Source organism: Nerophis lumbriciformis, linkage group LG06 (assembly GCF_033978685.3).
Source record: "Nerophis lumbriciformis linkage group LG06, RoL_Nlum_v2.1, whole genome shotgun sequence".
Classification (NCBI taxonomy): Eukaryota; Metazoa; Chordata; class Actinopteri; order Syngnathiformes; family Syngnathidae; genus Nerophis; species Nerophis lumbriciformis.
In genome coordinates, this window is record NC_084553.2 from 30,543,066 (window position 1) to 30,555,950 (window position 12,885).

General features: G+C 39.7%; 1 protein-coding gene across 1 annotated transcript in view; it reads right to left on the minus strand.

The window, feature by feature from the left end:
* Nucleotides 1–3,386: 3,386 nt before the first annotated feature.
* The window catches only part of myzap (myocardial zonula adherens protein), a 59,263-nt gene continuing 49,764 nt past the window's right edge, over nucleotides 3,387–12,885 (minus strand). Inside the window, exons 17-19 of the mRNA XM_072913313.1 lie at nucleotides 9,912–10,424; nucleotides 9,419–9,641; nucleotides 3,387–6,196 (exon numbers count right to left, since the gene is read on the minus strand). Coding sequence (XP_072769414.1) covers nucleotides 6,053–6,196; nucleotides 9,419–9,641; nucleotides 9,912–10,424 — 880 coding nt within the window. The 3' untranslated portion in view covers nucleotides 3,387–6,052. The remainder of the gene's footprint in view (nucleotides 6,197–9,418; nucleotides 9,642–9,911; nucleotides 10,425–12,885) is intronic.

Genomic DNA, 12,885 nt, shown 5'->3' on the forward strand with positions numbered 1-12,885 from the left:
TTGTTTTAAAAAAAATAAATAACTGTGAGCAAGGTGCATACAGCCCCTTTAACAATGGCAGAGTATTACATGGAAACCAGAATCCTTATTATGGTTTCAGAGTAACAATTAGTTGACTTTACTACACGTACTGTTGTGATCTCGAAAGTTAAAGTGGCTTTGTTTGTTCTACTAAAGTACAATAATAATAATAATAATAATAATACATAATGTAACATAGCCACATATTTTAAAATTCTGTACTTTATCCTGCTTTGTAAATCACAGCAATAACTATACTATAAATCAGGTTTATTGTTTTGGTTGTAACTTCTGAAATTCAAGTAAAGTGTGATTTGGAGAGAATTTGTGAAGAGTAGTGGAACAAGCTAAGATGTCCCATCCGTATAGAATCCTATGTGTCAAAAAAAAAAGGAGAAAAAAAAAAAGAAAGAAGGATCCAATCCCATTAAAGCAGAGATATTCAACTCAATTGTTTTGGGGGCCACATTTCAAGAAAGCTAAAGGACCGGGTGCTGGACTTCTTCTTTCACTATCGGTCTTAATTTGTATATTCCGGAGAACCATTGTCTTCTACAGTAGACATTTGATTTTGGTTTATCTATTTTGTCAGAGTAACAGAGGTGTTCTGCTGTTTTTAAGGACCGGCTGCAAAAAAGCTAGCCAAAGATATTCTCTATGACAGCATTGCGGTATTAAGAAAGAAAAATGTGAGTCTCTCAAGTTTTTGGAACTGAACTTATTGGCCACCAGTTGAATAACCCAAATGATGAAAAATAGAACCTTGGGGAACACTACCAGTATAACTTAAGAAGTTGAACAAATGACTACTGACTACATCTGACATAAACAAGCTACAACAACATCTAAGTTACATAAATCACATTACCGAAAAACATGTGTAACTCCCAAAAAGGAGAGGACCTAAGGGGAACTGCACTTTTTGGGGGAATTTTGCCTATCATTCACAATCATTAGATAAATTAATATATTTTTTGCATTCTGAAGATTAAAAAAAAAAGCTTGTGGGAGTCCCGTGTTACATTCAAAGCCCTTTAAAACATCTTTAAAAACCTCCATTAACGCTGTATTTAGGCCGTAAGAATGTATATAATGTAGTAACAGGCATATTCATAACAATATGTAATATGTACCGTATTTTGGTAAATTTTAAGCATTACTGGAACTCATTTTCTTGGGCGCATTAATTTCATTGCTCATAGCAACATACTTCCTACTTCCGCCAACAAAGGCGAGTGTTCCTACTTCCAGCAAAAACCTATGTATGCTACAAGCGAGGGTTCCCAACCTTATATTTTTTAAGCTGAACACACGGATGACGAACTAGTGGTTATAGAAGCTGAGCGAGCACGAAGTGAGTTTGAAACATTGGAGAAACGGTAGCCGAGAGAATTAGCACCGTCATGTCACGGTGGCGTAAATGTGAAGCTTGCTAAGCTACAGTATCCTGACAGAAAGTTGCTTCTGCTGCACTGAGAGGCACACAATGTTTTTTATCGATGTACGCTTCTTGTATTTGGCGAGGACAGTGCTCAAAGAAACTGCATCACAACAAAAGACAAACTGTTTGTGCTCACAAACCCAGCAGGGGTACAATCTTTTTTCCCCACTTACTGTATCTAAAATCAACTGGAAAAACATGTCCCCGGCCAGCTGGACCAAATAGACAACTGTCCATTGAGTGTGTCACTTTAATATTGATCATGCTTGTTATTAATGTTTTGTTTTAGTCATGTTCAGTTTTGTTTTTGGACTTTTTGTCCACTTTTGTTTGTTTTGTCACCATAGCAACCATTAGTTTTCACCTGTCACGTCACGCACCTGTTTCACGTTCGGACTCACACACACCTGTCACCAATCATGTCACTGTTATTTAAGCCTACCTTTGTTCATCACTCGTTCTGCCTGCATTGTCTTTGTGTCACACCGGCTTATGTCTCGTTCTGACCATGTAAGTTTTCCTAGTCCATGCCATAGCTTCTGCTAATTAGCAGCTTCACTTGTGTTTTAGGCACGCTTGCCTTTTTTTGTTGTTGTATTTTTGTGTTTGTGGTAGTGAGTGACTTATGTCAATAAATCCAAGCCTACCTTCACGCTGTCGTCTGGAGCCGTCCTTTGCACTGGAAGAACAACCCCGCAGCGAGCTGCGACCCCCACTTTACAGAAACAGAAATATTAATTTTTATGTTTTTCAGTCAGTACGCATTGTGTTGTTTCGGTACAAACTCAAAAAGCGATTCAGGTGCTGACACATAAGCTAGCTTACCTCTTGCTAAAGCAGAAGCATGCCATTGCAAGGGGATGTGTTACGCTAGAAAAACAGTTCCTTAGTATTCGCTCTCACAATAACAATGTCGCTACAGCTTGGTTATTTTATAGGTTACGGAACATAAATAAAATATTGTTGGCGTTTTTGGATGTATTTTTAGAGTGATTTAGAAACAGAATGGATTGTGCCTATAAGCTGCATTGCTAGCCACATCTTAAGAGCGTTTTTTTATTCTTTAGAATGCATTTAAAAAAAAAAAAAAAAAGGAAGATGTGTGTTTTTGCCTCTCATAAGGAATGTGAACAATAGGCAAAATTCCACCCCAAAAGTGCAGTTCCTTGAGTAACGCTTTCGTTATGTAAATCGCAAGTTTGGACCCCTGTGTTCTGTTTGCCAGCAGGGTAAAACTTTCAATGCCAACGTGTTTACAGTGGTCCAACTTTCTCTATACAACAGGCGTGCTCTAGTGTTTTTAGGAATTTGCTGCAAAAATGTTTGTCTGGGCCACCAGTTGAATAGCCCTGCATGAAAGCAAAAGATGTAAACTATTTTTACAGTACATGTATGTTTCCTGTAACACATTTGTTATTTAAATTGTACAGGTCATATGTTATTGCATTATTTTGTTTTTTAACATCAGTAACACACTATTTATGAATATTGCAAAGACACTAATGCAGGGGTTTTCGAAGTTTGGCACAGTAAGCCTCCCCACTGCTGCTGCACCTTCTGGCACCACCAGGCTCACAATTTAAAAAACACCGCTTCACCCATTCGTTTGACAAAATTAGGCTTCGGCTATAAGTCTTCTACACTCAAACCTCTGTAAGATGGCTGGTGTGTTTCAATCTCCAAAAAACAGATCGTTTTTCAATTTGAAGCATGCAAGCACGTTAAAAGAAACTAGTGAAATATGGTGAATGTGGGGTGACAAAGACATCTAAAGAATGCCTAGTAAAAATATAAAGACGTGTTTGAATAGTCAGACAGCTGTAGAAATCTTGAGCATGCTCATATCACAAGCAAGACTCTTCTCACACTTCTCACCGTGACATATCTGCAGACATAAACAGCATGAAGAAAAAGCAAAACAGTATTGTCTTCCAGATAGAACTTCATTGCCAGCACCTGCCTGTAATGACAAATGTACTGCACAGAGAATTTGACAATTCATCAGTACAACACATGAGTGTTTTGAGATGATAAAAGCAGCTTAACTTGACTCATGCCTTGTGCAATAAGCAAGGGGAAGGCTGTTTCTGAAGATATAGGCTAGAACATCATCTACGCCAAGCTGTCGTGCGCTGCTTTTTTTCATCTACTTATGTGCCCGAAAAAAATCAAGTGGAAAAAGCATGAGCTCACACTTTGCAACATGGCAGATATAATCTAATCATGCGGGCTGATGATGCATACATCATACTTTATATCTAATTTAAGACTGCTCTTGATCATCGCATTCCACTTTCCCCCTCCAAAACATCCAAATTATTCCTATTCCCACGTGACGTGTAATTTCGGACGCAAGAGCTGGAGCAAATCACTTGCAGACTACTTCATGGGGTGCTTATGAACGTGAGACAAGGGGCCCGGGGACCCAAGTACAAGTATAAACAACCTCATCAGTGGACAAGCTTTGATAGTAAGCGTGTGAATGGTTCCTTCTTGATGACATTATTCGGCGAGCACCATAGCAAGAAACAAAAAGTGCCCCATAATTGGGAACAGTCACAGAGGTGGGCTGTGATTAATTCCAGCACAATGAGAATCCTCAATGGAGTGGATTTGTTATTGGACGTCATCCACACAGGCCATTCTGGAGCCTCTCAGCAATCAAAAGGGGCTTGAAAAATAATTTCAGCAACATTTCCTCAAGGTTATCAAGGGGCATCTTTAGACGTCACTCTGACCTGGATGACCCCCCGCCCTCATCACCTAGAATGTTCTTCCTCAAAGAGCCGTCTCTCGGCTTCAAGTTGTTTGAATTAAGATGACGAGCAGTTTAAGGGCTGGATGAGGGATGACGGGAAAGGTACCGTCTGTAGCTGGCACATCTTATCTACCAACGTTATTAGCAAAGCTGAGAGATGCTATTAGCCATGTTACATTAACCTGCTGCCCGCCCATCATCGCTTGCCATGGCCAGCAACAACATCGTACAAATCCAGTCCAGATGTCTCGAGCCTTTCAGCTTCAATATTTCACTCCCTCCTGGATTAACGTTATCGAGCGTGTCACTGATCTCTGCATGATAACACCTCACATGATCTTTGACAAGCAGCGCCTACAGCTGCACTGCTCAATGACTTATCCCACCTGCATATTTGCTCCAAGCAAACATGCTACTTCAACAAATACCTCATAGAAAACGCACTAGGCAAAATTGTGTTGTTTCACACTCTGATATGTCACATTTTGACTCTGGACTAACTTTTTTTCTTAGGTTATTCATATTACCGCTATTTCAGAGAAAATACTGGTAATCCAACTTGCACTGTACTTGTTTCTCCATATTGACAAAACAGTCCCTCTATCCTGTGACATCACAAATGTCATTGTTAAAAAAAAAATTGCAAAACAGAGGTTCAGCGGCATCCAAAACAGCACGCAAGCTCAAGCCCAGATCCATGAACCTTATGATTTGGCATCGTTTAACACAAGGAGCCAATATTGTAACAACATTGCTAAGTCAGAAAATATTAAAATCATAAGTCACTTTTAAAGGGGACCTATTATTCAAAAACAACTTTTCTTACCAATTGGTAACGGTTTTAGTGTATTTGGGATCTGCATAAAACTCAAAAATTTGAAATCAAACCATAAAGGCATTGCTGACTCAATTATAAAACAATCTTGCCTTCATACTTCCTCCAAACACCGTTTTGAACTTGCCCAATTTGTGACGTCAGCGGATATCTCCATATGGTAAAGATTGACCTGAAAAGCTTTGCGCGAGTTCACCATTGTAGTCAATAAGTTCCTCTTTTTCTCTATTCTCTTGTTATGGGGCAGCCTGGCTCCTATGTGCACATGCATCCTACGTTGTTACCATTTCTGATACAAAGTAGCATATAGCTCCAATTTATATCTGTAAGTAGACTCCGTATGGTAGCGCTAAAAACTACACCATCGCTGAGAAGGGAGAAGATGCAGTTGAAGTGGAGGCACGTAAATAAGACCACCCACAAAATGGCGCATCCTGAAGAGACGGCCTGAAAGCAGCTTAAAAAATGGTGTGTAAAACATAATCTAAGCAAATTTTTGACCAAAGAACCATGTTATGGTTACATGTTACATGTTATGTAGACCACAAGGAAGTGTTTTAAATGTAGAAAAATGTAGGACGTTTAAGTAAAGCTCATGCTTATGTATTCAACTAGAAATTAATTTATTTGTCATTGTTTGTATATAAATCAAAATCTTGGACATGAAAATGACTTTTTGCTGCTAAAATTTCTCAACCATGACTTTCTGTTGTTTGCTTTAAATAGTTAAATGTCTAAAGAATTGGGTGTTCAGTTTGTGTTGGATGTCATATTTGATCAAAGATTTCAAATGCAGCACCTGCATCAACAGCATGAGAGTATCCATGCAAGAAATGCCTGATACCAACTATGTGATAAAGTTTGTGGCATTTAAATTTGAAGGACAGTTCAGGCAAAATGTCCTCAAAAGTTGTCGCCCTGGGAGTAAAATCCCTTCCTATTTGGTGCCGATTACCAGCGTTTCCTCAGGGTTCAGAGATCACACGGACTTCCAGGATCAGTCTTCTTCTGAGGAGAGCTGTGCTCCTTCATCATGAACCTCCCTGTACGCCGCCACGGAGCTGCTGTCAGGAGTGTAGCTGCTCATGGAGATCTTCAATCCCTCAGATAGTTTTTGTGCTGCCATCTTGGCCTGCAGATCCTGTCATGAACCACAACACAAGACTAGGCTCGTCACACTCAGCTGAAGGTACGCAATAAGCTTTAACTAATATGCTAACATGTTCCACAGGCTGTCATGGGTTAGTTGAACTCCTTTGGTTTTTTTTGCATGTGAGGTTGCATCATGTAGGCAAAATGCTGCCACCTAGTGTTGTTAGCAGGATAATGCATCCTAATGTTCACGACATGAAATGTTCAAATTTTTATATGTATTTCATTTTTCATCTTTTTTCAAACAACTTTTGAGACATAAAAAGGTGAATTCTGGATTGAGGTTTAGATTTGTTGCTTCCATAAAAACAGAAGTTAGGGCATGGGTTAAAGTTGAAAGCAATAAATAAGAGCGTATTAAACATACAAGCAAGGACATGAAGTGTAGTTCCCTAAAGATGCAATATTAATTCAATTAATCTGCTTTTATAAGGAGAATATGATGCTCAAATGTTTACATTTTTGGGTTGGCATTTGAGTTAGAGGTGCCTCCAATATGTACGTTACTTTATTAAGCTACACTCAAAGAGCAAAATATTAGAACAACAGTAAAACGTGTCTATAGTGACCACTCAAGGGAAACAGTAAAAGTGTCCACTATAGACAAATGGCCACTGTATGCGGGTTGGGATTACGGTTGCGCGATATTGACGATGTACGATATAAATTAGATACATTTGGCTGACAATAGAGCTTTTAATACTATTGTTGTATTGTGATAATGCATGTTGATGTCACATTCTAGCGATTTCCAACAAATTTGACGGCGACAAAAAACTAACACGTCGTCAACGCAATGTAGTGTCAACGCATTGTAGCGTCCTCGCTGGCGGCTAATGTCCCTCTAAAGTGAAAAGCCACTTCTAAGTCAGCAATCCTTGCCTCCATGGCAGCAAATAAAGCACATTTCTTACAAGTATCATCCTTGGAGGACAAGGAATAGCTAAACATGCTACACTATACAGCCCAGGAGGATATGCAAACAGCTAACCGCAAGCTAGAGCTCTTCAATGTAAACAAAGGCGGATGAATCAAAACAAGTACGGACACTAACAATACCAAGTAGAATGCCATTATATGGTCGATACTACAGTGGTTAGATCGATATTTTTTTATTATCAAAAATATCTTGCCGTTTTTGTTATGGTTTACAAACTCCCCAAAGTCACTGGACACAGGCAAATTTTTTAAGGGCAAAAAAAATTAATAATTGATATTAGAACTAGGAGTAGGAAATAATTTAAATATTTAATTGATATTGTTACACTACCATCCAGTGTTTTTGTCCAATGATAACTGATAAAAATGGAATTGTTGGATGATCTTGAAAATCTTAAGTATCAGTATCAGCGTTGGTTATGACCAATACTCCTCCTGTAAACTACTTATTATATTGTATATATTGTTTGTTATATTGTATATTATCATTATATATGGTACATTTATTATACTTAATTTATAGAATCCATCCATTTTCTACCGCTTGTCCCTTTCGGGGGTGCCCCCCCCCCCCAGTTTTCAGTGTACAACCTGCCCATGCAACAAAATTTAACAAAATATAATATATTGTATCATCTTTATGCTGATGATACGCAAATATATGTCCCTTTAAAAAAGAAAAGTGACACGAGTTTAAAATCACTTTTAAAATATCTTGAGGACATAAAAGCATGGTTGGCGGTAAACTATCTAAACTCTAAAAAAAGGAAATCATTTTATTTGACATCAAATTATTTATATGACACTATTGACGAGCTGTTTCCAAAGTGCTGCGCATTGTAAAAAACAATTCAAAGTAAATCAATGTAAAATACCATAAGATAAAATAATGAAATAAATACAAATACAATAATAAGTTAACACAGCATTCATAATAATCAATTATTACATCCTCACTTGATCGCAACTCATTTCACTAACTGAAGAAAATGTCAATAAATTACACAAGCATTAGGTGCACTTGCCATCCAAGTTAATCATCCATCCATTTCCTACCGCTTGTCCCTCTCGGGGGTGTGGGGGGTGCTGGAGCCGTTCCTAGCTGCATTCGGGCGGAAGGCGGGGTACAGAACAAGTCGTCACCTCATCGCAGGGCCAACACAGACATGTATATGTAATAATATGCATAAAAGGCTTCTCCTCTGGCGGCTGACGTATGAAGTATTGCGTCATTTCCACTTTTTGGATGTGAGTCCACACAGCATAGATACATATCTATGAAATACTAGGGATAGGTTGATTGGCAACACTATATTGGCCCTGCAGTGTGAATGTTGTCTGTCTGTGTTAGCCCTGTGATGATGTGGCAACTTGTTCAGGGTGTACACCACCTTCCACCAGAGTGCAACTGAGATAGGCTCCAGCACCCCCCGACCCTGAAAGCGACAAGCGGTAAATATGGATGGCTATATGGATAGATACGCGAGAACTACAGCTGGCCGCAAAATGAAAAAAATAGATAAACGCCCCTAATTGGGCAGCAGCTATGGTTTTAATTTTCATGCCTTCTCAAACCACGGAAGGCTCAAACACTTTGCCCCTAGCAATGTAAGCTTGCAGCTGAAAAATGAGAGTCGTATCTACGATCCACTGATTCATATGTATGGCTGACAGACGTGATGTTGCACTCGCACTGTGGATGTTAGTGTCTCTCCTGACTTACTAATCTATTTGGTAATTTCCTCTTCTTAGCTGATTATTTTTTGCTGTAATGCGGCTGCAGTTAGACTTTTGTGATTTAGGAAAGTCCATGTCCAATCGAGATACATCGAAGAATCGATCATTTTACCCCCTTTATTGGTGATTTATTTTAAATGTTTGAGAATAAATAAGGGAGAGTGCCTGCTGACACACGATAATATGACGTGCAGTATATACAGACATAAGTAAAGTACGTACAGCAACACCCACCCTGTATGCAAATGTCCGTGGTATATTTACTTCTACTGCAAGTGAGCATCATTGGTGATTGCTTTATTTATCAAATTATTCAACGTAAAGTTTTTATATCGCAATTCATATTGTAGTAAGTTTATCTTAAATGAGTACTGTAAATCAAATAACAACTGAGACTCCATCTATTAACATCATGCATCATTGCAGCAAATTTGTGGCCGCTATACAGCGTAAAAATAACTATTCCGGTGAAAAGTGAGGGAAATCTTTGTGGCCGCTAACACGGGTTTGACTGTAATTCAGCACACAGACTAACCTGCTGTTTCATAGTCTGTGCTCTCAGAAGGTCAGCTGACTCTTGCAGAGACAGAAGCTGGGCTGGACTGTGGTGGAGAGGAGGTAGCTTTGCTGCCGTGATGTCATCCAGGTGTTTCTTGTCACGTTCCCTCCTGGCCCGCGCCGAGAGCGGCGATGACCCCTCGAACGACTGGCTGGGTGATGAGGAGCCAGATGAAGAGTTGTCGCTTCTGTTTGGCAGCCTGGAAAGTCAGAAACATGACTAAGCGATTCATCCATATACTGCTTGTGAGATAAGGCCCATCCCAGCTGACGTTGGGCGATAGGCTTGGCACACCCTTGACTAATAAAAAACAGTCAATAACATTCACACTTATGGACAATTTAGAGTTTCCAACGAGCGTAACATGCATGTACCCCCCCCCCCCCCACACACACACACACACACTGAAAACATGCAAATTCCACACAGAGATGCACATTATTTGTTTGTTTTAATATCATCTACTCACTGGTTTGGTCTGAATTTTTGACGAGGGCGAGAAGTGTTCTCTGTTCTTTGGAGGACTGTCACAATGTGAGGCATTTGGGTCGGCTTCCTAAAAAAGTAATTATCCTTTTTTTCCTCGTTTTTCCCATTAAAACCAGTGCTAGCAGATATTGTGACCCTGTCCAAGGCCTCAGCAAGGTCGGCCTCTTTTGTCCTGACAGAGATCAGAGAGGCCCCAGAGGCAGTCGTCTCCATGGTTTCAGCAGCAGCCTCTTTGCTGACAAGTTCACTCGCAGTGTCGTCTTCCTCCTCTGCAGGAACGCAGACAAGCGACCCTTCAGTCAGTTGTGACGTGGCGAGCTCACTTCGTCGCACGGTGAAGGCTTGTTGGTATTTGGACTGAAACTCTGTTCTGGCTGCTGACACCAAACTCTTCTTCCTCTCTTCTTCATCATGTTGCTCAATGGCGAGGTTTATCTTTTCTGCAAAGTCCCTTAACTTCTTTCCTTTGTCGGGAAGGGTCTCGATTAATCTCCTGCAAACAACACTATAAAATATCAAACGCTATCATTTATGGTAGATACAGTAACAGGTTACATTCAAGTTATAAGTAAAGTTTTAAGATCTTAGCATTACTGTATGGTGCCATGAATTAATGTAATGTACCAAATGATCAAGCAATTTGTACTTATTTGAAAGACACATCTGCACAAATCAAACTAAAATCTGCTTACCATGAACACAACCCCCCCCCAAAAAATATATATACCTGCTTTGTATAGGCCTGCGTTCCAGTAATATTTCTCTAATATTTCTTCTATAATTTTGTTGATACATTATTTAAATAAATGATATATTTAGTGTTTTATTTGCAGTTTCAGTTGTTTCCTCGTGGAGATTTGATTGTACGGTTTGTATCTTAACCACGTGCAGCATTTTGTGAGCGCTCTCTAGGAAATGCTACATAAACAAAATGTACTTACGGTACTCTTATTCATCCATCCATCCATTTTCTACCGCTTATTCCCTTTGGGGTCGCTGGAGCCTATCTCAGCTACAATCGGGCGGAAGGCGGGGTACACCCTGGACAAGTCGCCACCTCATCGCAGGGCCAACACAGATAGACAGACTACATTCACACTCACATCCACACACTAGGGCCAATTTAGTGTTGCCAATCAACTTATCCCCAGGTGCATGTCTTTTGGAAGTGGGAGGAAGCCGGAGTACCCGGAGGGAACCCACGCAGTCACGGGGAGAACATGCAAACTCCACACAGAAAGATCCCGAGCCCGGGATTGAACCCAAGACTACTCAGGACCTTCGTATTGTGAGGCAGATGCACTAACCCCTCTGCCACCGTGAAGCCCTTACTCTTATTCAATCAACTTATATTATGTAATTGTTTGTAAATTAAATCAAATCAAATCAAATCAACTTTATTTATAGATGATCAATTCCTGTTTTTTGGTACATATACTGAATTTGACTGCATGTGTGTACATTCTATTTCTGATTCAGGACAGTACATTACCAATTATTTTATAACAATGTATTGGCCCTAGTTCAGGGGTGTCAAACTCGGTATCATTGCGGGCCCCATGGCAGCCATTTCTAACAGTGAAGATATGTCAAAATAAATGTATTATTGTCTCATTATATAATTACACAATACCTTATAAATTTGATTATTTTAATATATATAAGTTGAGGTGACAAGCTAAAATAGTTAGGAATATCTTGTTGCAATATCAGATAATACTAAAGTTGTCAAAATTGAATGACTAAATCCATTTATCAATAAAGACTGGTAGCCTTATTGATACACATTTAGGAGCTTTCGCATGGGCGGAATGCCTCAGCGGGTAAAGCGGCTGTCCAGAAACTTGAAGGTTTCTGGTCGGATTACAGCATCCGCCATCCAAGTAGCTGCCGAAATGTCCTTGGACAAGATACTTCACCCACCCTACTCCCAATCCAAAGAGCTTTGAGACATGTGTGGAAAAAGCTGTATATACAGTAAATACAATGTATACATACATTCGTACATTAAATGATGTGCCATATCTTGAGCACCGATTTTGACACTTGTGCCCTAGTTTATTGAAGTAACAAGTCTGGCAGGGCACTTTCTGTATGTAATGACAGCCCAACATGTCCGTCCTGTGACACATCACATAATTTTTAACCTAATGGTGTTTGGAAAATTCAACTTAACATCTTACACCTAACGAACCTAATAAGAGCTGTCTTTTTTAATAGAGATGATGACAAGGTCACTGCCCAAGAGATATTAATTTAACAACAAATGTAATATTCCATCCATTCATCCATTTTCTACCGCTTGTCCCTTTAGGGGTCGCGGGGGTGCTGGAGCCTATTTCAGCTGCATTCGGGCGGAAGGCGGGGTGCACCCTGGACAAGTGGCTACCTCATCACAGTATAACCAACACGGATAGATAGACAACATTCACACTCACATTCACACAATAGGGCCAATTTAGTGTTGTTAATCAATCGATCCCCAGGTGCATGTCTCTGGAGGTGGGTTTCCTCCGGAGTACCCGAAGGGAACCCACGCAGTCACGGGAGAACATGCACACTCCACACAGAAAGATATTGCCTATTATTTGCACACTATTAACAAGTAATGTATCGAAAACTTGAACACCGAAACAAGACTTTGATAACCGAAATCCGTGGTAAACAAAACGCACATCATTGTGACTGTCTTGAGCGTTGCCAGCATGTCTGCAATGTGGACGTACTTTTTATATACAGTCGTAGTAAAAAGTTTACATACACTTGTAAAGGACATAATGTCATGGCTGTCTTGAGTTTCCAATAATTTCTACAACTCTTATTTTTTGGTGATAGAGTGATTGGAGCACATACTTGTTTGTCACAAAAAACATTCATGAAATTTGGTTCTTTTATGAATTTATTATGGGTCTACTGAAAATGTGACCAAATCTGCTGGGTCAAAAGTATACATA